The sequence below is a fragment of the Mus caroli genome, unplaced genomic scaffold (genome assembly GCF_978045245.1).
Source record: "Mus caroli unplaced genomic scaffold, Mus_caroli_1 scaffold_11, whole genome shotgun sequence".
Lineage (NCBI taxonomy): Eukaryota > Metazoa > Chordata > Mammalia > Rodentia > Muridae > Mus > Mus caroli.
The window spans coordinates 93485535-93511241 of NW_028227266.1; the positions used below are offsets into that span (position 1 = coordinate 93485535).

The 25707-nt window shown below is 43.5% G+C and overlaps 1 protein-coding gene across 1 annotated transcript in view; it reads left to right on the forward strand.

Moving 5' to 3' along the window:
- Window positions 1-259: 259 nt before the first annotated feature.
- Slc9a9 (solute carrier family 9 member A9) overlaps window positions 260-25707 on the forward strand; it is a 565781-nt gene continuing 540333 nt past the window's right edge. Inside the window, exons 1-2 of the mRNA XM_085827898.1 lie at window positions 260-713; window positions 15387-15589. Of these exons, the coding sequence (XP_085684024.1) occupies window positions 539-713; window positions 15387-15589 (378 nt within the window). The 5' untranslated portion in view covers window positions 260-538. The remainder of the gene's footprint in view (window positions 714-15386; window positions 15590-25707) is intronic.

Sequence of the window (25707 nt, forward strand, 5' to 3'; positions counted from 1 at the left end):
CAGAAATAGTCCTGTGAAATCATACCTGTCAATCCTCCCCTGGGAGGCAGTGGTGGGAGGGGAGAAACCTGAGTAGGTGAAGCTAAGGGTCTAGACTTGCCCTTTTGAATCTGAAAACTATTGATGTGCCGGGTCGAACTGTCTTACTATCAATGTACAATTTGCCAGTTGCATACAGACTAAGAAATCATGCTGGAAACAGGAGCGCCACGAGTCTAGACATCAGCATCTTGCTGGCAGATTTGACCAGTGTGGAAGATCTCTTTCCAGAGTGAATCATTTAAAGACAGAATCTTTTATGATGAAACCACCCTCTGGAGTTTGAAAAGAGACGAGGCTGCTTTAAGAGAGAAACAGGAAGTTGTAACGAGAAGCCGGTCTGAATGCTAAGCCATCTGAATTGCTTGCGAAGTAGCAACAAAGTAGCAGCGTTTATTCTGAAATTCTGTGGGCGCCAGTCTGTCCTAAGCAACCCTCATCTAAGGGCTCATCCCTTGTCCAGGGATTTCTCTGAGCATCACGGTCGGTCGAGTGGAGAATGGCCGGGCAGCTTCGGTTTACGTCAGGGAAGGATGAAGATCATTTTCAACACCAGGGAGCAGTGGAGCTACTCGCGTTTAATTTTTTGCTCATCCTTACCATTTTAACAATCTGGTTATTTAAAAATCATCGATTCCGCTTCTTGCATGAGACTGGAGGGGCGATGGTGTATGGTGAGTGTGTAAATGGTGGGGTAGATGTGTAACTTGTTGCCTGGGCGTAGTAATTAGAGACTTGTGCTCAGATGGCAAAGTGCAGAAAGTGACGGGAACATGCTGATTGAAGTGTCATTAGCTCAACTAGAGGTGCCACAGTGTTAGGGATGCTAACCTCTTTCCAGAGGAGCGGCAGAAATTCCGCCTGACCACAGAGCAGCTGTCACAGTGACAGGTTCTGAGGCAGCTCAGTATGAGTCTGTTGACAGCTGCAGTCCTTTGTCATGCGGGGAGTCATGGAGAGCTAGTCACGGTAGTAGGATGTGGTGGCAATGCAGTCAGTCAGCGCAGCCTCTTCCACAGGCAGCCAGAGGAGCCAGGCAAAGTTAACCGAATGGCTTCAGACTGCATGGAGGAAATACCCTTTCAACTATTTTCAAGAAGAAATACTTGTAGAAACAGACCCCACCCTTGTAATGGGAATAATTGTGTCCAAATCCTTTTTCATCCTATGAACACTATTTTAGCTTCTGATAATAAAACTGTTAAACCAAGAATTTCCTATTTAACATTTTCCATTGCTTAGCCTGATTTAATATGGTCTTGTTTATAATACTTGTGTTCTCACACCACACCTCTCTCTCTCTCTCTCTCTCTCTCTCTCTCTCTCTCTCTCTCTCATTTTAGACAAGTCTCACTCTATAGACAAGGTTGGCCTCAGACTCACAGTGATCCTCCTACTTCAACCTCCTGGGAGTAAGAACACCCGATTCTTTAAACTACAGAGGGGAAAAAAGGTTTTAATTTAAGGTTTAACCTCCCAAAGTGATGCTCTTTCTGTGCAAGTTACCATGGCATCCATCATTTTTGGGAAGTTTAATAAAATGCGATTATGGAGTTTGTACAGACTAGCCTGTGTTATCTAGTTTATTAAGATGAGCTACAAGGCACTAGCACTGAGCTGGTACCGAGACAAATTGTCTCACTACCAACTGACTTCATGACCCTTATCCTACCAAGTAAAAAGTAACAGCTTTGAACATAATGGGAACAGTCAAGGGCTGCAAAAACAGATAGCAGAGAACATACTTTTTGACTTCTCCTTCTTTTTGGAAGTCCCTGAGGCCCTTTTATATGTCTGGGCTCCAGGGAAACAAGATGAGTGCACCTTTCATGTGCTAAGCGTGTGATGGACTGATGTTAACAAAGCATGGTCCTGAAGGGAAAGCATGAGATAGCCTACCCTTGAGACACTTGAGCTATAGGACAGACCTTTAAGGCCATGTAATGCAGCTTGCTTTCTCGAAGCCAATTCAGAGCTCCACTAAGTTCCTTTGTACTGAAAGTCCTACAGCACACAACAAAACTTTTCAGGGTGGGAGAGACAGGCCAAAAGAGAAGGGCACAGTGCTTTCAGAGGCCGAGCCCTAGACGTGAGTCATTCTCCCTTTTTCCATAATCGATTTACCAGGAGCTTTCTCTATCTTGGGTAATAAATAATCAAAAAGATGCAGGGTGTAATCTGAGAAGCCAGAAACACTGTCATCCTAAGCATCAGATCAAAGGGCTGTGCGTATTTTAGCGATGATACAACACAGAGTTAAGATTAAACCCTTATTGGAAGGGAAGATTTCTCCACGTGCTTGAATTATAACAGTTTTTATCAATTTTCTTCTCTGTGGTAGGGATATTGTTTTATAAAAGTAGTTAAACTTTGGCAAGTAATTCTTGATTAGATTTAGTTAATAATGGTTGTCCCTGCACAGAACAGTCAAGCATGGTATTCCTCCCCAAGCTGAACAGTCAAGCATGGTGGTCCTCCCCAAGCTGAACAATCAAGCATGGTGGTCCTCCCCAAATTGCACAGTCAAGCATGGTGGTCCTCCCCAAGCTGAAGAGTCAAGCATGGTAGTCCTCCCCATGTGTTTTCATACATTTCAAGCTGTTAATGAGGTTCTTGTTCATTTTCAAGGGTAAACTCTGAAAATAATTCATTAAGATGGCCTCCACAGACTTCTAGGATAAGCGCTTTTTCAAAATGCTATACTGAAGTGCTTAGTGTAGACTTTCTGTCAGGGATGTAATGAAATAGTCAAACTAAAACCCAAGAGAAAGAGGAACTCTAAGGAACAACTTTTAGTAGTAAGAGGGAGAGAATTCCAAAGGTTTAGTCTTTGTAAATGAATAAGCAGTTCATACAGTTGTAAGGAATCTTAGAGAATGAAATCCTCGTTGTGCAGAGGAAGTGGGGCTTAGATGGAGGTCATGGTAGTGGCTGGTGCTGAGCTGGGGTCCAGCACGTCTTTTAACTAGGGATGCTGAGATAGTAGTAAATAACTTCCTTCAGTGATATTTCAGGGAGTGTGTGTATGTGTGTGTGAGCAGGGGTGGGAGGATAGTGGATGTTCCAAATATATGACCCTGTTGTAAACCTTTAAGGCTTGGCCATCTAGTTTCTTCTCCAGGGGGTCTGACAAACTAAAATTCCAGGGTAAACCCTTTCTCCATCTGAGGAAGCAAGACATTGTTTCTGCAGTAGTCTGGCTAAAGGCATAATGAAAACCAATGGAGAAGAAGACAAACGTAGACCGTAGACTTTTTCTTGTTTTCTGAAGACAGACACTTTAGAGTAGCCTGGGACAGATGTCTCCATCCTGCTGTTAATCAATATGCTGACCATTAATGTCTGTTCTGGTTTTTAGTCCTGTTTAAGTGATTATTACTGTTGCTTATTCTTTCCAATCTTGCCATAAAGCACCTCAGAGAGTTTGCCTTTCCCTTTGGGCTCATCAAAGAATTAGGGGACCAGCCCCTACCTCTCTGACTGCGGCTCTTGCCTTCATCAACTGCTTACACAAACCATTTGCCCTTATACTGAGAACAGTACTTTCTTCAGGCACCACAGAACCTGTATTCCCTCAGCCCAGTCCCCAACATGCCTCCCTGAGGGCATTCTGGTGACCAGTGCCAAATGTCCCTTAGAAGATGTAATAGATGCTGATACATTTAATCAGTGTACTTAGGAATCCAATTTAAAAAATTTCTAGGGATCAGAGGCTTAGAAAATGAGCAGTTACAGGATAAACAAGGAACAAGGTGACCAAGCAGAATGCTCAACTGTTGTTTTATAATTATTGTTAGAAACAATTTTCAAGTCGTTAACCTTAAAATATCATATGCAGGGTTGTAGGGGCCAAGAAGTTTCCTCTGTACTGATTGGAAATAAAACTGAAGACCCAAATACAAGTAATTGCTTATACAAAAAATAATAAAATAAAGAGTCTTCTCTCATTATTATGGGTCATGGGTGCTTTTTATAAATTAGCAGTGTCATTGTAGAAATATTTTTGCTCTGCCAGGCACAGTAAAGGGTAATTGTCGCTCATGACTTCCTATGGCTCCAGTTATTTCAAAATGGAAGAATAAGCAACAGCCATAATCATTTAAACTGGACTAAAAGCCAGAATGAGCGTTAATGGTCAAAATATTGATTGACAGCAGCTGGGACACTTAGTGCTGCTTAATTTGGGGCCTAGATTCATCTCCAAGGTACTCATTAGAAAGCACTTGCTCCTTGGTCCCTGATAGCATCAAGGAATCCATTTTAACTCCCTAGGGGATGTCAGATCTTGTAGAACATTTGTAATGGCATACCTTTGAGGACTGGGATTTAAGATTAAGGACAGAACAATTTAAAAATCTTAAGAGTTCTACCTTTGATTTTGTTTGTTTGTTTGTTTTAACCATCATCTAATATAGAGACTGCCCTGGATTCATGCAGAAGTTTGTTCATCATTTAGTAGGGACCAAAGAAATCCCAAGCCTCTATAGTTAGACTTTTGAGCTTATCCAAAGTTCTGTCACTTTCAAATGTTTTCTGATCCTTGAAGGGTATTCTTCCCTAAGCTTTATAGAACAATTTAACTTTATAGAACAATTTAACTCCCCTCCCAGGTTTAAAGAAACTATAGTTACAAAAACATCTTTCCCCTCAGCCTTTCTCAGAGGTTCCCAGCTGAAAATGGATTGTTGGACAGGATGTGTCTCCATACATTATTGGTCCAGTTTTGCTCTGTCCCCACTCAGCCTGCATCCCTAGCTGATAGCCAGCCCTACAGGGGATGCTCATCACCACTGCCCACCTACACCTGCCTGAGCTGTCCTTCCTCACATTGTCTGTTGAAACCTGGCAAACTCTGTGGAGAAAGCCTCAATTAAGGCTGATAATTCTTTTTATTTCCCACAGTAGCAGGATGTATTGCTCTATTCCATGGCTTAATTTCTGGTCTGAGTTTTCTCATCTGTGAAATGGGCAGGAAATAAACTCCCTTACAGTTTCAACACGTCTCCAAACTTTAAGCCAAGCCAGACTTCAGTCAGACAGCTTGGAGCTACTTCCCTTAAACCCAGTAGTTTTCTACTGGGAATCAAACCAGCAACAATGAAGTCTAATAGTTTCTCCTGACATGGTTTTCCTTAACATTGGCTCGCCACTCTGAGTTCGTCTGGGCCTGTTTTGATTCTAATTGGGTGCTCAGTAACTCTTCCTGATCCTGCTGGAGGAGTGAGGTGATGAAGTGACTTCATCAGAGTGGCTGGGGAAGGCTGTGTACATCTCTCTAGGATCCTTTCTCACCAACCCAGAGTGGCTCTGCCTTAACCTGAAGGATCTCCAGGAAGGGCAGTTAGGTTCTAGAGTGCCATAGAGTCAATTTGTTCTCGATTGTGCTACGAAAAGCTTGATTTATTCGCTTTGGAGATCTGCCCAAGTTTTTTCACACTGTAGAGTGTTGCTAAATTAAATAAGTAGAATTATTGAATCAAGGGCATTTCTTCCTACCTGAGATGTTATGTTGGGGCATGCCAATACACACCTGTAATTCTAGCTCTTGGGAGGCAGAGACAGGAGGATCAACACAAAATTCATTTCACATTACCCTGATTTGCATAGTAAGTTATTGCTCAGTGAAGGCTATGCAGTGCGGCTCTGTTAAACAAAACAAAACAAAACAAAAAACAAAACAAAACAAAACAAAACAAAGCAAACAAACACACCAAAGAGGGGAAGGATTTTTTTTCTTTTTTTTTTTTTTGTAAAATCACCTTTCTATGCTAAATAAGCCTGTGTATTGTGCTGGGGTTCTAAACCTTTAGACTTGTGCAGCTTTGGCCTGGCTGCCCCGTCCCTCTTCATTGCTCCTCTCTGAATGGTCTGAAGGGTTATTGATGCACACACTAAGAGAAGGGGTTTATCACTCAAGCTATTTATGAGTTATTATCTAGAATATAATTGAATTAAATTCATATGGGTAGTGATAGGGAATATTAAGATTTGTTATCTCAAAAAGTAGATATATAATTAAAAAACTAGCTAATGCAGATAACTCATCTAATGCAAAATTAGACTTTACACATATTGACCAGTTTAATCCTTACAGCAGTCAGTTCTCAGATGAGGAAAATTGAACAACAGAGATTCAAGTAACTTTTCTAATGTCACACAAAGACTAGAGTCCAGGTTCAGGAGTCAAAGCTTGCCAGTTTGGTTCTATGTAGTTTCTTGGTAACGTAAGTGTGTGCATGTGTATGTGTGTTTCTGTATGCATGTGCACAAGTGAATAAAGAAGAGATTATTGCTTTCATGCTATAGATAAGGCATCTAATACTCAGAGACACAAAGTAACTGGTAACTGTTGGGAGCAGGGGGCTGGGGGTGGGGCGGCTATGTTTCAGACTCAGCACGCCTGTGTTATTCCACCAGCCATAAGCATTCACTCCAGAACATCTGCTATTGTTAGCAAAGGTTTATTCTGTTCCCAGCAATGGTACCTGTGCTGGATAGTTTTATGCCAAGTTGACACAAGCTAAAGTCTTCTGAGAGGAAGGAACCTCCACTTAAGATCAGGCTGTAGGCAAGCCTGCAAGGTATCACCTTAATTAGTGTCTGATGGGGAGAGCTCAGCCCATTGTGATGGTGCCATCTCTGGGCTGATTTGTCCTTGGTTCTATAAGAAAGCAGGCTGAGCAAGCCATGGTTAGAAAGCCAGTAAGCAGCCCCGCTGTAAGCCCTCTGTGTCAGCATCTGCCTCCAAGTTCCTGCCCTGTTCAAGTTCCTGTCCTGGCTTCCTTCAACAATGAACAACAATATGGAAGTGTGAGCCAAATAAACCCCAAATCCCCAAGTTACTTTGATCATGGTCTTTCATCACAGCAATAAAAACCCTAATTAAGACACTACCTTTGGAAGTTTACAAAATAAATACAAAGAGGGGATTAGAAAATGTATAAGCTGCTGCACAGAGTTGGTGGGAGCATGTTTCAAAGCTTGTGGTCGTGGATTTGGGTCACCCTTGTGCTCTTATCAGAGTGTCCCAATTAAGTTAGCTGCGGATTGCTGTTGGCAGGGGCAGTTCAGTTCCTTTCTTACCTGAAGATCCAGAAATGGTAGTATCCGGACAAAAAAAGCACAATGTAACCCAGTGGAAGCAATACTGTGACTTCCCAGTCATGCTATGTAGCTGGACCTACAGTATCCTAGGGAAGGTAGCAAGGCTGCCTGGAAACAGCCACCCATATCCTGGAGAAACTACCTTGCCAGTTGCCTCATTTGGGTTGTAAACACCCATGGATGTCAGAATGTGTGTAGCAGATACTTTATAGAGCTCGAGAAAAGAGATCGGACTTATGTAAATCATAAAAAGAAGGAGTCAAGGCTTTCTTCAAATGTGAGCTTGACTACGTTTAATTGGAATAGTCTGAAAGATGATAACTTTTATCTCTGGGGCCTCAGAACCCTGAAAGCATCCTGGTGAGTCTGACACTGTTGATCTTGATGGAGTTGGAAGGCTGTAGTTTTAATCCTATTGTCTATTGGAGGGCACTACTGTCTATACTGTTTTAGGTATAGTGCTTTTAGCAGCCTGAATAGCATCATCAGCTAAAGACCAATGATCAGAAGAGGCACGTGGCTAGGATCAAAACCACTGCCAAAAACAGCTGTGTATCTACAGCCTTCTAGTGCTTCACTAGGGAAGGAATTCAACAGACAGGTACTAGTTTTGTGTCCTACCATCTTCTCCACCCCATTAGGGTGGAAACCATCTCCCTTCTGGGGAGCCACTTTCACTATCTACATTATGCTACTACTGGGGAAATGATAGATTGTTTTGTGTAGAACTATAAAGTAAGAACCCGTTGTTTAGCCAATACATATCTAGTTAGACCCTCTTGTCTACAGTTCTGCTGATGGCCGGTAAGGATGATGACAAGCTATTAGCTATAAAAAAGCTGGTGCCGGAAGTAGTTTCCAGAGAAAAATAATCTATAATACATGCTAGAAATCTCAGAACCCAAGCTGCATAGTGGTGGTTCATGCCTTTAATTCTATCACAGAGGCAGAGGCAGGCAGATCTCTGAGAGTTTGGTGCAAGCCTGGTACACAAAGTGAGTTCCAGGATATCCAGGGCTACAAAAAGAGACTCTGTCTCACACCCCCCAAAATAAAAAAAAATCCCAGAGATGTAAGTGTTGTGTTGTAGGCATGTATGTGTATATATATGTGCATGGGATATTGAGTGTTACCTAATGTGTAACAAGGATGGATGGTAGACATGAGGTAGCTTACACTGGAGACAATATGATAGCTGGACTTCTGATATTTTCCATGAGTCTTTCACACAATGATAAATATTTTGGAGTTGTCCCCAGGTGGGCAGCTTCATGGATGGCTTCTATCTGGGTGTATGTGGGGGGCCTCTCTGACTGGCAGGTGTCTCACTCTAGTTATGACTCCATTATAAGACTGTTTTTCCACCAGGGCAAGTCCACAGTGAACAGTGTGAGGTGATACACTGTGTCCCTTTTAGAAACACCCACACTGCACTCTGCTTTCAAATTTAGAAGGTTGGTGGGAGGGCAGGGAAAGAAACAAAAGCCTTAAATAACAGAAAGCATCACACACACACACACACACACACACACACACACACACACACACACACACATTTCCTTTTGGTATCTGAATAATCTCAGGGCTAAAACTAAATTACTAAGCCAGAACTTGTTGGGAAATGCATTCAGACATCGATATCCAAATCTTTGTCATCTCTTTAAACCACAGAATGCTGATAAGTCAAAAAAAAAAAAAAACCCTATCAGATAAGAAGTTAAAAGTACCAGAGATGCAGTTCAGCTCCAGTGCTTGTAAATGTTTCCACTGTCACACTCAAACCTGCACTATTGACCTCACATGTCACCTCTGCTGCCTGATTGTCCAATCCTTACTGTGCTGCCTCTGCATGAACACACTGCTGTGTGTCTCCTGACCTCTTGCACACCCTTAAACATCTCTGAGAAGCTCCTTCCAGTGCCCTTGAGGACAGGGCTAGTGGTGTTTCCTTTAGATTCCCTGGGTCTTGTTTTTAGGGCTGGGAATGCAGGTCAGTATCAGTGCTTGCCTGGTACGTACAAAACCTGGGCTCTAGTCAACAAGTGATGGAAACCCTGACCCCTGAACCTCCCCCCGCAACACACACATACACACACAGATGCTTCTCTGTGTTCCTGTCTCTTACTTTATGAAGCTCCCTCTCAAGGATCCCTTTACGTGTCATTGGCTGAGCTAAGGTAACATAATATTCCAGAGCCAATTGTCAGCAAGGGGAAGAAAGAAGGTGCCTGGAGCTAAGGATGAAGTCAGTTTACCTGGAGCACATGGCCAAAATAGGCATAGAAATAGGCAGCCAACAACCAAAACAAAGTACTAAACTCCCAAAACCAGGGTATTGTCTATGTGGTGTGTGTGTGTGTGTGTGTGTGTATCAGCAATATCAGCTCCTGGTGAGGTGTTGGCAAGAAGACCATGAGTTTGAGACCCAGTCACAAAAGAAACAAATAGAACTTTGTTAAGTGAAGGGACACACAGAGAGAGATAGCAAAGATAATTTTAGGGGACATATCACAGGTAGAGATGCTCAGGGATTCACCTACTTGGTTTAGAGAACAGGGCAGTGTCCTCGTTCAACACACAGAGGCTCAGCTCCAGCACCCAGTTGTCCTGCAGTCTCCATGTATTAGCTGTAGGTGTGTGTGGCTTCCAAGTCCTTGCAAACTCCATGTGGCACTTGAGTAGATGCTGTACAGTATTCCATACAGGACATAAAGTATGTAGTCCATTAAGCTTACACCCGTAGTTGGGTTGGCTATGCCCCTCATCTCCAGGGAGCTACCATTCCTACAAAAGAGAGTCCAAGGGAGCTGGAGTTGTGCTTTGTCTATTGTTGTGCTATTGTGGGGCACTATGTGTGACCACGAAAGCACAGAAGAAACTGGGATAGCTCTGTATTTTAAAAACCACTTGCTATCTGCTGCCATTTATGATTTTGTTTAAATATTAAGGCCTTGTCCATATGTCTCGAACCAAAGCCCTGATAGAGAAACGTTTCTGTACCATATTGAATATCTGTCAGTAAGATTCAAGACACTTGTCTGTGAAATGAGGTTTATAGTGAGACAGCTATAGTGCCTGATTCTGAGAGGATGCTAGCATCCTAGCATTACAAGGGAGGAAAAGGCCAGTCGGCTGCTGGCACAGTCTAAGGTTTCTCGGGATAAGAACGCTTTATACTCATTTCTTTCTGGCTCACACATGCTTCAGAGCATCTTATACATCTGTGGCAGGCAAATAGAAAAGAGTGCCTAATGAGATAAGAGAGAATCCAAATGTCAGGGCTGGTGTTTCTGAATGCTCCTTGGCGGGAACACCCTCCCGAAGTTCCTTGCTCTTCCTGTTCTCTCTCCTCTCTTTGTCATAGAGTCTCATGTAGCCTAGTCTTGCCTTGAGCTCTTCATCATCTCTCAGTGCCTCCATCCTTCAAGTGCTGGGCACTACCTCTCTGCTCTTTCATGCTCCGACATGGTGTAGCTGCCTGCCAGACATCTGCTGGTAACAGTTATGTAGAAAGCCCGCAAGGACAGGAACATCACAGTATTTGTCGAGGTGCCCCTTCTCTATGACACTTTAAAATCCCTGTGATGGGTGAACTACATAGCAGACCCCTTTCCTCCTGATTTCAAGGAAGTTTGCACTTAGTTGGAAATAATCCTGCCTAAAGTGTTTGTCTTTTCTGGAGGAAAGGAGACGAATCATGGCACAGAGCCTCTGCCTTAAACGGTTCATCGTGTATCCAAGGTCTGCAAAACCACGCTGAAGGATGCGGGCTGTCATACACTGGCTCCTGATACTGTGCGGCTCACACTACGTGAGCTGCACTCAGGTGAGAGAGATCTGTGTACACGGGCTCTGATAGAGCATGTTTGCCAAGGTGAGACCCAAGGACCTTTTTCAGGTACTGGGTGCTCTTGAGAGTAAATCTCTGTCCTGGGCTTGTGTGGAGCTGAGGGAGGTCATGATTCTTCTCCCCACTCCAGGGGTTCAGACACTTAGGCTTGACAAAGCTCTCATGCTCCTTATTTGCCAATTGTCTGCGAAGGAAATGCCAATTCCTCTCAAAGAAGTGGGTTGGGTCTCAGAGACCACCTCTGAGTGAGTGCTGTGAGAGACCAAGCTGTGGGCTGTGAGTGCATGCTCTGGGAGGCGGTCCCCTTACTGAGGCAAGATAGCTCCTTTGCTTCGGATTTTCTTGTTTTTCAATGGGAATGGTGTTCTGTTGCCACGGTGTCCAGTCTTCTATCTATCTGTGATAGGGTGATAGGCACTTTCCTTGTCCAGTATCTTTGTGTGGATATGAAAGCAATCCCTTCTGCTCAGAGTTCTCTTCCTCTTGCAGTCGGCCTGTATCTCCCATCCACTCCCGTGCAGTCTTGCCAGCACAGCTTGTGTGAGAGCTCGCCACTCCATCTTTGTGTCAGCATCCGCCCAGCTCACTGAGTTTGCCTGTGAAAAACTGTGGGAGGCTGCGTGGGAGCGCCTGGCCTCTGACCAGCCAGGACTGGCCAGCTGCTGCTCCTGCAGCCTGGGTGTGCTAGCCATGATGGCTCTGCAAACCGCCAACACTTGATCCCTTCCAACACTTGGGGTTTGGAGCAAACTAGGGCCAGAACCTCTTGGCTCATATGTTAAGTTGGATCCTATAAAAAGGAAGTGCTGGAAGAGATTAACTATAGAAAATAATTTACTACAGGAAGCTTCTTTGAGAGAAAACGGGGAGGGGGATGAGAACTTCAAAATAACTGTCTGTCTTTGATGTTGGACCAACATTTATGGAGAAACAAAAGGAAGAAAGGTTGCACAGGGGGCCATTAGCATACATTATAATCCCGAGAAAGGTTTGGAAAAGTTAAGGGGAGATTATACCCACGATTGCCTTCAGAGTGGTCCCCAGCTCTTTGCCTTAGTAAACCCACTGGGCACAGACATTGGCTGGATCTATAATGCCTCTGCATGAATGTGCTGATAGATCATGGGGTGCAGGAGCTATGGCCATGCCAACTGCCCTCTTCTCAGAGCTGTGTATTCATAGCTAATGTATCTGGTTTTGTTTTTTGTTTTTGTTTTTGTTTTTTTTTTTTCTGTCTGCAAATGTATCCTCCATTCACAGTGTTTTTTATTCAAGTCTGACACCCAAGCTAGTACAGGGCCAGGCAGGACCCCTCAGTTTTTGAGACCTTATGTGACCTTAACCACACCAAGGAGCATGCATTTGCTGTTAAGGCAAGAACTTGGCTTTCCATACTTGAGAATTGGCTATGGGCAGACACTTCTTGTTCGTTTCTTCTTGCCTCTTTGACAGCATTTTTCAAAGCTAATTAGCTAATCTACTGGGAGTTGGGAATGACATTAATTTAGGTTCTATCCATTTAGATCCCTGCAGGGTCTGTCTTGTGCTTCTTTTAATTTTGTGTCCCACTTGAGTAAAGAAAACAATAATAGTGCCGTAGTTCACGGCACCAGTTGATCAGTTTTAGGAAATGAGTGGTCAGAGTGATGTCCTTCTGTGCCTAAGAGCATGAGGTGTGAGTGAGCTACCGTCTGCACTCTCCTGGGTGGTTTCATTATAAGCACTCAGCCCTATGTCTGGAAGGTTCCCACTCTTCTGTGGCAGATCATATACTCAATAAAGATCAGTGTGCCCATACATCCGGCCTTTCATGACTGCGCTGACATAGCTGAGAATACACAAAGGATTGATTAGATTTTAGAGACTTCAGCCTATGGCTGCTTGGTCTCCTCTCTGTGGTCTGAATTGATAAAGATCATGGATGTATAGGCCTACTTCCTAGAGATGCTTACGTCGAAGCAGAAACAGAGAACCAGGAAGGAGCTGGGACACTGGCATAGTTTTAGGGAATGCCCCCCAGTGACTTTGATCTAATCATGCCTCAATGATTGAACCCAGCAGCTGAGGACAAACTTTCAATGTGGACTTGTTTGGGAGACCTTTATGTGTAAAGCATAACACCTAAGTGTCTCTTCTTGTTCCTGAAGATTGAGTGCAGTTTCTTATTTATTGTGGAAGAGTAGATTAAACTGAAGCATGTGTGAGATTTCAAAGAAAATTCTCAAAGAAATTTGCTAATTCGATTTTTTCCCTATTTCTCAGTCTAATCACTTCTCTACACGTGATAATTCTTACACAAAAATCTCATGATTTTACCTTCTTGTCTACAAATTTTCATTAGTTCTCATCACCACTGAACTGAAAGATCTCAAGTTTCTTAGCACTTCAGAGGTGTCGTTCCATCCACCTCCCTCTTTCTCTCTCCTTTTCCCCCCTCCCCCTCCCCACTCTCTCTCCTTCATTTCTACCCTCCATTCTTTACCTCCTCCTCTCCTCTACTTCATATATTCTTTCTATACCACTATTGGATCTCCTAAGTTCCTTTGTATTGATACATTGTCCTAAGGAGACTTTTACTAAAGATTGTGACCACAGAAATATCAACATACTTGCAACAGAAGTTGTCACATATAGCAGTCCAATACAGGTGCTCCTGACTGGCAGGTGTCCCCCTACTCCTGGTTTTTAGGGACCCAGGCTCTGTCTGACCAGCCTATCTTTGGGGCCTTTAATTTCTTCCCATTCAGCCAATAAAGGAGCGAAAGAAGAGAGAGAATTCACTAGATTATTTTCTACTCCAACCTCAAAGTGAAACACTTCACTTTTGTTTACATGGTATTGAAGTGGTCTGGCCAGTGACAAGGCAGCAGAGAGATAGTCTTTGGCCAAGCAGCCACCTCCTGCCAGAATAGAATAGAGAGAGCTTAGATCCAGATACACTATGCACTGACTGTGATTCCCACTGCTACCCAGATGTGCAGCCCAGATTCTGCTCATTGTCTGAGCGCTCATCACGATAAAGACTCCTGTGAGCCTTCAGCTTTCCCTCCAGCTTCACACCATACAGAGCTTGTCTCTCTAACCGTGTGCTTCCCAGATGCCCTTGCACATGCCTGCTGGGTTAGAGTTCTCTGAACACGGATCTTCAACTTAAACTCAAGCTCATCCAGTCCTGAAACTATATATATATATATATACATATTCTTGGACCTATAGATATGTGGAATAAAATATTTAATGCAAAATATCTTACAAAAAAATGAAATGCTGGGTAAGGTGGTGCACCCTGTAATCTCAGCACTTAAGAGACAGAGGCAGGAGGGTCAGGAATTCTAGGCCAACCCTGGGCTACATAGTGAGGCTGAGGCCAGCCTGGACTTCATGTGACTCTGTTTCAAAAACTAAAAAATTAAACAACATAGACAAAAAGAAAAGAAGAGAAATGTTCCTAGATTATAAAATTCACAAGCAAGAGGTAAAACCTCCAAAAATAGAGGTTCAAAGAGTAAAATCAGATGATTTCTCCCAAAACACATATGTGAACCCACATTTTGAATCAAGGGCTGTTTTAGATCTCTAAATAAAGCTCTTTTCTTCCCTGCTATTAATAAATTTATATTAAGAAGGTTTATAGTGATCTTACAACCATGATTGTCTTAATAGACTTTAGAAACTTAGAAGTCAAATATTGATCCCTTATACAAAGGGACCATGTGTCAGGAGAATACATACAACTACAGGCAAGTAAAACTTTAAATGGTAATTTTGTTAAAGGTTAAGAAAATGTGCCTTGGTGCCTGGCAACAAGTATAGAATTTGGTAGCTGCAGAGGAAGCTGCTTGATCCAGTGACTCCTTGACATTACTAGGGAGCTAAAGTTCATCTTTACCTTGGACCTGCTTCCTTGGACCAAATTCCCTTCTGGTTGGTCCCCAATACTGGCCATTAAAATCAGAGAAGCTATTGCTGTGTCATGCCCTCAGGAAGAGAGCAAGACCACCTTTCTTCTTGGGTCTGAAATATAAATGAATTCTGTCAGTGTGAAGGGGCTTCCCTGCAGAGCCATCTCCTGGATAGCAGTCAATTCTATGTTGGCCACAGAACAAAGGTTCTCTTGAATACTTTGAATGGATAGGGGAGGTGGATAAGGGAGAAGGAAAAAAAAAAACACCTCTAAATTATGTTCCAAGTATTTAGTCAGTAATGTCCATGACTTATTCCAACGACACATCCCAATGAGTTAGTATCTGTGAGTAAACAATTCTCAAACCAAGAAATGGCCCTGTGTTTTCTCATGTCACTTCTATAGGTTCCAAGTCAAACGTGTGCTTCAGTCAACTATGGGAGACATAGAATGCTTTCTTCCAGTGCAATCATGTGTTCTTTATTTTAGGCCTCATAATGGGACTAATTTTGCGATATGCCACAGCGCCGACTGATATTGAAAGTGGAACTGTCTACAACTGTGGGAACTTGTTCTTCAGCCCATCAACTCTACTAGTCAACATCACCGACCAAGTTTATGAGTATAAGTACCAGAGAGAGATCAGCCAGCACAATATCAGCCCCCACCAAGGCAACGCCATACTGGAGAAGGTAAGGGCCCTGTCAGCCCAGGCAGCTTCGTCTTCCCTGAGCAATGGCATCATTTAGAAGCCTCTTTACATATGTATACACCTAAACACCAGTTGCTTTCACATTGTCACACTGGGGTACTTAGTTGACTATATAAACCCAGCTGTCAATATTTTTCATAACATTTGGGCAAAGATTTTAATATAATTTTCCGGCAAGCCAGGGCTGTATTTGCGTTGTATTAAAGATAAAATCTTTCATCGTTTTTCCTTTCTTGAGATGTACCCCAGTGTGCATATGTGTGCCTTTAGTGTTGCTGTACCTGCTACCTGTTGGTTATTTGCTTCAATTCTCCTTTAAGCCAAGGAGAGTTTTCCCATGCTCTAGGATGGTTTCTGGCTGCCAATAAAAGGCACTGCCTTCTGGCTGTTTATAAACACACTAACCTACAGTTCACCCGAGAGATCTTCACCATGGTGGCTTGGCTAAGGAATTTAAGTTAAAATTTGCAAATGATTCTTATTTTAAAAACTAACTTCAGGCTTGGATGTAGTTCAGTGATAGAACACTTGTCTGGGGTGTGTGAAGCTCTGGGCCCGATTCCCAGTCACACACACACACATACACACACACCCCTCTTTAAGAGATGCACATGTTTTTTCCCAGTTTTCAGAGGTTAAAAGAGGTAGGGGATGGATTTGGTTTTCTATTTCTCCTGTTTCAATATGACTGATTTACACTCTTTTTTCTTCATTGTCTTCTGCTAGTATATTTCTAGATTAATTATGTGAAAGGACTTCTTAGGGCTCAGCAAAGTCAAGTTATAATATTAAGGCAAATCACACTTAGCTAGGAGAATAGCTTTGTGCACACAGCAAGGAAGCTAAATAATACCCTTCTGTAATAAATGGAGCAACTTCCAGGTCTTATGTTTCAAATGATCTCAGTCATATGATTCTCTTTATCCATGGTGATAAATAGAAAATTATTTATCAAAAATAATTTTATATACTGTGTTAACAATACAGTATATTAAGTTTAAAACACATTTCAGTTTTATTTGCTTACTTATTTTGAGCCAAGGTCTCCCCCTGCACCCTAATGTTCCAAGATTTCTCTATGTAGCCTAGGCTACCTTGAATTCACAATCCACCTTAGCCTCCCGGGGACTAGTAGGCTCACTAGCATATAGCAGCACACCTGGGCAGTTTTACATTTGGCATTTCTGGGATATAAATTACTTCTCTCCTGTTCCCACCCAATTTTGTCTGTATTTCTACACAGCAGTACTCTAGACAGGTTGATTCTCCAAGGATGCCAGAATTATTTCTGTTGCCATAGCAATTTTGTTCTCTAACATGACTGCCTGTAAATACCTGCCCAGGAATTTTGGTAGTGTGCTCTGATATAGTAATTTCTTTATCAGCAGCCACAACCAAGTGTTTGCTGTTGAAAATTTAGAGCAACAGATGAAAATACATTTTCAGTGGTCAGAATAGGGTGGTTTTCAATATTGCATAGCTCAAACATCTCCTACATACACTTCTAAGCCATGAACCCTTGAGTCGGGGTCAGTATTTAGGATTTCTAGAGCCTAGGGTTTGTAGTCGGTGACTCTGTGCTCAGGGCAAATATTCTCCTCGCTGCTGGTGAAGAACAGGACACCTGCCAGAGTCCTTACTTTAAGAGATGACTTTAAGGGGACGGGAGCTTGCTCTTAAATAATTGGGAGTATGACTTACTTTATGTTTGTTGATCATGTGACAATATGAGCAGACCCTATTGGGTATGTAGAAATGTATAGCTGTTGGCTTCGCTTCCATTTGGGTTCGCTGCTGCATGCATATGTTTATATCAGTCGGTTACTTTGTTAGATGAAGAGAGACCCCCATAAAAGGATCCATTCATAGAAGGCTTATACAGAAGTTACACGGGTCACATGCTTTGTCATTTCTCCTAGGTCTACATAAATTACTGTAGTCCCCAGTTTTCTTTTTAAAAATAATATTCTAGAGGCATATCTATTTTATTTTCTGCATTTTGCTTTCACATATGTACGTGCACTACATGAATGCCTGGTGTTGCAGAGATCAGAAGGGGGGGTCATATCCTCTGGAACTGGAGTTACTGATAGTTGTAAGCTTCCATATAGGAGCAACAGCTGCCCTTAACTGCAGATCAATCCCCTCAGATCATTACAGTTGTTTTTTAAATGCTATATAAAAACAGAAAATTGCACATATCAGTGGGGTACCATGTGATGTTTTCATATACATGTACATTGCATAATACACTTAAATAATGCTAAATATTCCCACCATCTCAAACATTTTCTATATCTTCATGGCAGAAATAACCACAACCCTGTTTCTAGTTGATTAAACTATGCAGTAGGTATGTTACTGTTATCTGTAACTATCCCATTGAAGGAGCCAAAGCACAACAGACATTCTTTTTAAAAACCTAACTATGTGGATAGGGATGTGGATGGGGATATGTGTGTGTATGTGAGCATAAGTGCCCTTGAAAGTTAAAGGTCACAGGTGCTAGATGCCCCTAAAGCTGGAGTTACAGCTGTGAGCCACCTGACATGGGTGCTAAGAATCAAACTCAGGTCTTCCAAAAGACCAGTAATGCTCTTAACCACTGAGTCACCCCCCCCCCCCAAATCCCCCACCTCAGGAAATTCTTAATCCTGTCTTACCCGTGGTGATCAGTGTTCATTGTCAGCTTCACAGGATTTGGAATCACCTAGGATATGAGCCTCTAGGCCAGTAGTTCTCACCTTGTGGGTTCCAACCTCATTGGCAACCTTCTATCTCAAAAAATATTTATACCATGATTCTAACAGAAGCAGAATTGCAGTTCTGAAGTAGCAGCATGAAATGCTGATCAAAGTGATTTTAGGACTGGGGGGTGGAGGTTGCCACAACATGAGGAACTGTATTAAGGGGTCACATATAACCTGCATATAACCACTGCTATATGCACACCCTGAGGGATGATGTCATCCTTGGGTATGACTCTGAGGGATTGATGACATTAATTGAGGAGGGAAGATCCATCCTTCCTGGTCTTGTGTCCCAGACCATATAAAAGGAGAAAAGCAACTGAGCATCCATGCTGTCTGTTTCTTGTCTGTGGACACAATGTAACCAATTGTTCCTGCTGCCATGACCTCCCCACTATGATGGACTGTCACTTTGAACTGTAGCAGCCGGCTGCTGCTGTCCTGTCCTGCACTATAATGTTTGGTTCTCAACACCATTTGCTAAAGTTCTTCTGTGGATCCAAAGTGTCTTTAATTTTAACCTTTGGGGCCAATATTATTATGTTATATTACATTATATTATATCATATCATATCATATCATATCATATCATATTATATTATGGCTTTACAAATGTGAATTTGTTCCAGATATTTAGGACTAAACAAGCATTCTTCACGTTCATATAAATAGGAATTTTTTCTTTTGAAGAGGAAATGGAAATTTGAAAAGTAAAAACAAACAAACAACCAGTAAAAACAACAAACAAACAACCCAAACATCAGGGGTGGGGATATAGTTTGGTGATGAAGAGCTTGCCCATCATGTGAAAGCCCCAGATCTGACCCAAGCAATCACCAACAACCCTTGTCTATTGCTAATGTTTCTTTCATTTATTCTCTGTCTTCAGTGGACTGAGTCCCCACAATTACACTTCTGAAATAGACATAATTTCTAGGAGGGTACTTACTAGTAAGCCGGAGGAAAATAGTACCAGAGTAACACCGTAATGCTAAAGTGCAGGTACCAAAGGTTTGTACAAGACCCCCAGGCACTCAGAAGTGCTGCTGTCCTGTGGTGGCAGGGCTGTCAGGGAGGCTTACAAGGAAGCATCCTGATGGACTCTAGATGCAATTGTGGGAGAGGATGGGGTGAGGGTGGGAAGACATCCCAGTCAGAGGGAGGGGCATGGTATACAAGTGAGAAAAGCAATAAATATTCCAGGAAACGAAGCATCTTCTATTTTTTGGATGTATGGAAGACCAGAAAACTGAGGGCAGATTCGACTATGGGAACCACTATGGGAGCCAGGTTGGCCATGTTCACTCTAGTCAGCAGAGAAGGGGGATGTTAAAAAAGGCAAAGGCTTAGTTTGGCTGCATCAGGCAGGAAATAAAGCAAAAGCAGAGACAGCGTTTGGGTGGTAACCCAGGGGCAGGTGGAGAGGAAGGACAGGTGGGGGTCAAAAGGAGGGGAAGAGCTACTTGGTATTCCCCTGTGAGTTCATAGGAAAGGGGATGGGAAAAATGGAGAAGGAGTTGGATTATAGGGAGAACTCACAGTTTTAACACATCTCATCATGGATATGTTCATGTGTGTTATATAGCACATTATATATTTACACTGCTGAGCTGCAAGGGCGGGTAGTGCATTGAACTGGGATGTCGTGCGGATCGAATCCCGTTTCAAAAGTTGTCAGCACTGTTAAATTTATCACTTCTACCCCCCATAAGTCAGATGACCACAGTGAACAGACAAAGGAAGCTCCTCCGTGAAAATTCTGCTAAGTCTTCACTTCCTGTTTGAAAAGTGACACTATCAGTTGCTTAAGGGAAGTGGTTTGGGGTTCTGTATACTGCTGAGTAAAAAATGTGCTATTGTTTCAAAAAAGAGAATCTGATCCCCTCCCAGTAGGTCACAGAGCTACCATGTGACTATGACTCGTAAGAATGTTAAAGACAAACAAGCAAACAAGACTTACAGACACAGCTAACTATATGCCTTTAATTCAGCTCTTCCCTTTAAGGGAATCAGTTAATTAAGTCTGCTTTTCTCACTGTCCACATTTCCCTTTTGATTCTTACATGTTTATCTTTGAGCCTTCCAGTCTTTTACCGTGTGACATTCTTGCACAGAGGCCAGGGCCAGAACTCTTCTGGCAATAGGAACAGTTTGATCAGACAAAGTCAGGAGATAAATATGTGCAGTTAACAGTGGGGCACTCTTGGGAAGGATACAGGAAGGCTGGGGGACGATCTTCTCCTGTAAAGCTTTTCTAGACATGCTGGGAGGGAGAGCCCCAGGGTGATTAATCGCCATCAGGGCTTGGAGATGCTTTGGCAGGCTACTCACGGTGCAGTAGGTTTTATCTGTCCTTCACATCCTACAGAAACAAGCTGCGGTGATTCCTGTCTCTCTATCTTGACCAGTCTTGGTATAAGAGGGCCCCAGTGCAGCTCAAGCTTGCAGAGAGGGCCCTGAGGTTGCCTGGACACTAAGTGGCTTTCATTTAACCCTTAGTTAAGAGAACACTTGATATAAAGAAGGAAGTTTATTTACAAAATTTATAACTTGTAAACTGTAATAAAGAAGCAGTCCCACTGGGTTGGTCTGAGGTGAGGGCAGCAGATGGTATCACTTCACAGTGGCACAACGTTCAGGAAAAGATGGTCACATCTCAAACAGGAGCAGAGGGGTGCATTTGACCAGGCTTTCCTCTTCCTGTAACAGACGTTTCTAAAGAACTTGAGGGGGTTGCATGAGCAGCACCTCAGAACCTAGAATCCACTGTTCCACTTTCCACAGCATCCACACTCTGAGGCAGTGACCCTGGGGAACAACCTTCTCTCACAGGGTGACCAGACCCAAACCGTAACAGTAAACACAAACTCAGTAAAATGCCCCATGCACCTACTTTAATCCTATTTGTTTACAAATTCCATGCAAACAATGCCATACATTATAACACATATATAAAAGTAAAAAATTTCAAGGATTAGCCAAAAGCAAAATATGAAATCTCTTCTCCTTTCTACTCCTCTGTAGAACATGGGACACCTCACTTTAGGGATCAGCAATGTCACTTATTTTATGAGAACTGTTGTTACTTTAACCAGTTCTGTCTTGGTCCATTCCAGGCCTTGGCAATGGAACATAAGCAGATAACCAGATAAGATAACTTATAAATGGAGGTAAACTTAACTCATCGTTTTGAAGGTTGGAAACCAAAGCTCAAGGCACCCACCTAGTGCGAGCTCTTCCTACAGTGTCAGCATAAAAGCCATCAAGAGGTAGAAGCAGAAGGAAGGGATAATGGACCACAACTCATCCATCTTCCTGGAACACACTTGTTAGGGTTTGAATCTAGAACGGTCCCTCAGAGGGTCACCTTTGGAGTATATAGTCCCTAACTCCTGTCTTTATCCTGAATGCCTAGGAGACTTTATGTGGGCAGGGCCTGGCAAACTGCATCTTCATGTGCACACGCTCTGCTACATCACATCCATGCCTTCCACTCCATGATGGGGTGAAACCTCTTAGCAACCACAGTGGAACCTTCTTCTCTTAGGAGGCTATTGTGACATAGATATAGAAAACAACCAGTGCAATGCTCTATAGTAATCCACTCCTGAGAACAAAGCCAATCCATTCTTCAGGCCGAGCCCTCATGGTCCAAGGTCCCTTAAAGGCCCCACCTAGCTATGCAGTTGTATTGGGAATTAAATTTCTAACTCAAAGCTCTGGGTGGCATGGGTGACATATGAAAACCAGAGCAACTTTTTCAGAATTCTTTTGAAATCTATGGTATGGTCTGGAGTTAGAGTCAGGGGATCTTGGTCTGGTATGGGATGTTCTTAGGAGCAGATAAACCTTTAGGGAATACAAAATCAAGTTATTTTGTGTCACAAGCACACAGTCTCAGGCCCACTGTTCATTCTCCCCTTATATTCAGTAGTCTTACAAGTTTTAATCTATGATGCTTTGATTAATGTCCCTCAACCCCAAACTTGCAAAGCCTCCAGGAAGTCAGGGCCTAGGTCTGCTTTCTGTCACACCATGCTCCCAGTGTCTGTCACATGGTAGATACTCTGTAGATCTTGGCCCATGAATAGATGGTGCAGGAAGGTATCTGTCAGTTTCTGTCTGAGTGGTTATCTGTCGCTGCCACGGTGTGCTGTCTTAACTGCTGACTATTTTGTAATGAAGTGTGTCATAGGTTTATCCTCGGGGTAAACACACAAGCTCTGAAAGGGGGGTTGCTACTCAAAGGATTGGACAAGTCTCACCTCTGAACATTCTGACAGGTAAATGGGAGGCAGAGAGGTTGATGAGAAGGTGGAGAATAGGGTAGACCCTGAAGGAGCAGGGGAGGAAGGAGGCTTCCCATTACAGGCTGAGCCCCAGCAGATGAAGTTGAAAATGGATCTTTCACCAACTCTGCTTTTGTTTTGCTCCTTCAAAAGCACAAAACTGACAGAGCTGCACTGTCATCATCACTGGTCCCCAGGGAGCACTTACATAAAGCTCTGTCCCATGGCACTCTCCACTGTCCTCCACAGGCCACCTGCGAGCTCCTCAGCAGCTGGGGTAGCAGACACAGAGCCGGCCAAACTGAAGGACGCTGGCCAGGCAGCTGGCTCATCTTAAGCTGGGACAGAAGGGACGCTCTACTGCTCCTTGCATATAATTTTCTTTTCTGGGAAAATTATTATGATTATGATTATTATTACTACTATTGGTATTGGGATAGCACCCACAGGCTCATTCATGCTAAGCAAGTGTTCTGCCCCTGAGCTCCATCCTGGTGCCTCTCAGGTCATTTCTTATCACAAGGCCCACTGGGCCCTGATGGATGCAGTTCTGCCTCAGGCTGAGCTTGATCGCAAGTCAGGTTAATCTTGCCTTCCTTTCTGCCTGTTGTTATTGAGCTCCCAGAGAAGCAGAGGCCCAAGCAGAGGCAACGTTTGGTGAACAGGGCATCAGTGCCTTGGGCTTGCACTTCTGATGGCTGAGAGTAGAAGGATGTGAGAGGGGAAACAGGCTGAGGATTTGGTTTTTCTCCTTTGGAAGTTGTGATTCTGCAATGAGCAGGGACTCAGAGCCAGCCTCATCTCAACCATGCAGCCCCACCCCTAAAGGACCAAACTGTTGTGGAAAATACTTAATCCCAGTCAGGACCTTCTACCCACCTTTGATTATTCAATTTAACCCCAAACTATTACTTAGTATGCTTCATCTGAGCTGCTCTCAACTCCAACTGGCCAGCCCACGTGGTCATGCTTTCTTGACTCCTAACCCATCCTTCTTTCTCACCTTCCTCTCTCCCACCTCATTGTCTCCTCCAACCAAACCCAAGTCCAGGAACCCAAGGCTCTGAGTATCTCTATTCTGCCCAGCTATTGGCTGCAGGTATCTTTATTCACCAATCAGAGATAACTTGGGAGGTAAGGTTACATAGCATCACTTGGGTCTAACTGTGGACTCTCTCTCATCTCTGGGGCAACCAGGCCTCGGGGAGCCCACAGTTAGTATTACAATACATAGCAACAGACCAAACCTCAACACCAAACCTTATTCTGTGTCTGGATAGGAGATGTTTTGGATAGGGTGTGACCCTGGGAGAAGTGGCTCTGTCGCCTTGGCAGCCATTGAATAGACTTATCACATCCCTGGCAGCAGGAACAGCAAGGTCCTCCCTCACCAGAGAGATCTCTAATCTAGATGACACTTCACAGTGTCAGATTTTATGTCCCTAAACCACACCTGTCAGTTACTGCAGAGTGGGACTCCGGGGTCTCACTGCAATGGGAAAGCATCCGTCTCCCAGCCCCGGTGAGCTGATTGGTCAGTACATTTTTCCGGATCTGGTGAGCCAACTGTTAAATTTGACAGCATGAAATGAGCCACAAGAGAAATATTTATGCCATATATATTAGAAAATGTTTTAAACCAAGCTTATGAGATTGTATTCCCTCAGGAGAGATGATTTACCAACAGAGAAGATTTGCTTAAGCAAATGTATTTTTAGGATAATTGGAAGTATCCAAACATCTCAGTTTTTATCTCCCTGAAATGCCCATCTCCCACAATGGCTTCCGTAGAGACCCTTCGGTAGGTAGAGCTTCACACCGTCTAATATGGCAAGGGAAAGTGCGTTATGCCTTCCAGTGAGCCCAGGACTGAACCTCATTTTGCCCCTCCCAGGAGCAGGACTTTAAGCTTCATTTCTCTGAGCAAAATTTTCCTTATCTGTAATGTAGGGGTTAGTGATAGCTATGGCGGAGGTTTGCTTTTCAAAGCAAATATGAAAATACAGGTCTCGTATCAGACGTATTGTTAATATTAGTCTGCTTTCATTCCTAACATTCTGTGACATTTGCCCTTGCCGGCACTTACTTGCCCTAGACTGAGAGGTCTGAGGTGGGCTGATGGAGGAAGTTAGGTGCTCCTTGTTTCCTGCACGATGTTGAAGGCAAACACACCATTTAAATATGCATCGCCTCATTTTCATCATACTTTCTGCTGATGTCAGCGTGCACTCCTTCCCCTCCCACCCCCTCCAGCCTGCCTGCTCTGACCGTGACTTTTGCTGACTCAGTCCCTCCCAGTTCAGCTTCCCCAGGCCAGTTGCTCCCTGGTGAGATCTTATGATAGGGAAGCTGTATGCACAATTCATAGCTGAGCCTGCTAAGGATAAGGCAAACTCAAAACAGTTGCCAGGCTTACAAAGAAACCGTGGGGCTGAGATTCCCCTGTGTCTGGAGTAATAGAAGCAGTGTCATTGGCCTGAGGTATCAAGGTTGGCCAAGAGTAAGATCAACTCCAGACTAGAGAAAACACAGTCACTCTTGATGGGAGACTGTGTTGGGTTCATAGGTCCTGAGGAATGTCCCTTTGGAGAGATGGAAGAATAGGTCCTTCTCTTGTCCAGCGGCTCTTTACTCTATTGTCCATCCAGTGGCAGTCTTAGAGTTGATTTGTCCTGTCACCCCAAAACCACAGACTGTGAGGCATGGCTGGCCACCACCCCATGAAGAGATCAGAAGCAGTCTGACCAGCATAAAGTTGGTTAAAGGGTCAGAAGTCTTGGCATCTAGGGTCAGGTGGAAGCAGCTGCTGCATTTGCCTCACAGGGTGGAACTTGAGAGTGAAGGGAGAGGCTACATTTGATTAGGGGAGGACAAGAGGTTTTATGTGTAGCCAGGCCATACAGGTCTCCTTAGTAAAGAGTCACGTAGGTGTGGGAGACCAAGAAACTTAAGCAAAAAGCGGGAGCCTGTCCAGGCAGCAGGTTTGGTACTACAATGATAGTGTGGCACACCTGCTGCATGGCAGAAGATGAGAGACACATGTAGCAGCTGACTGGGTG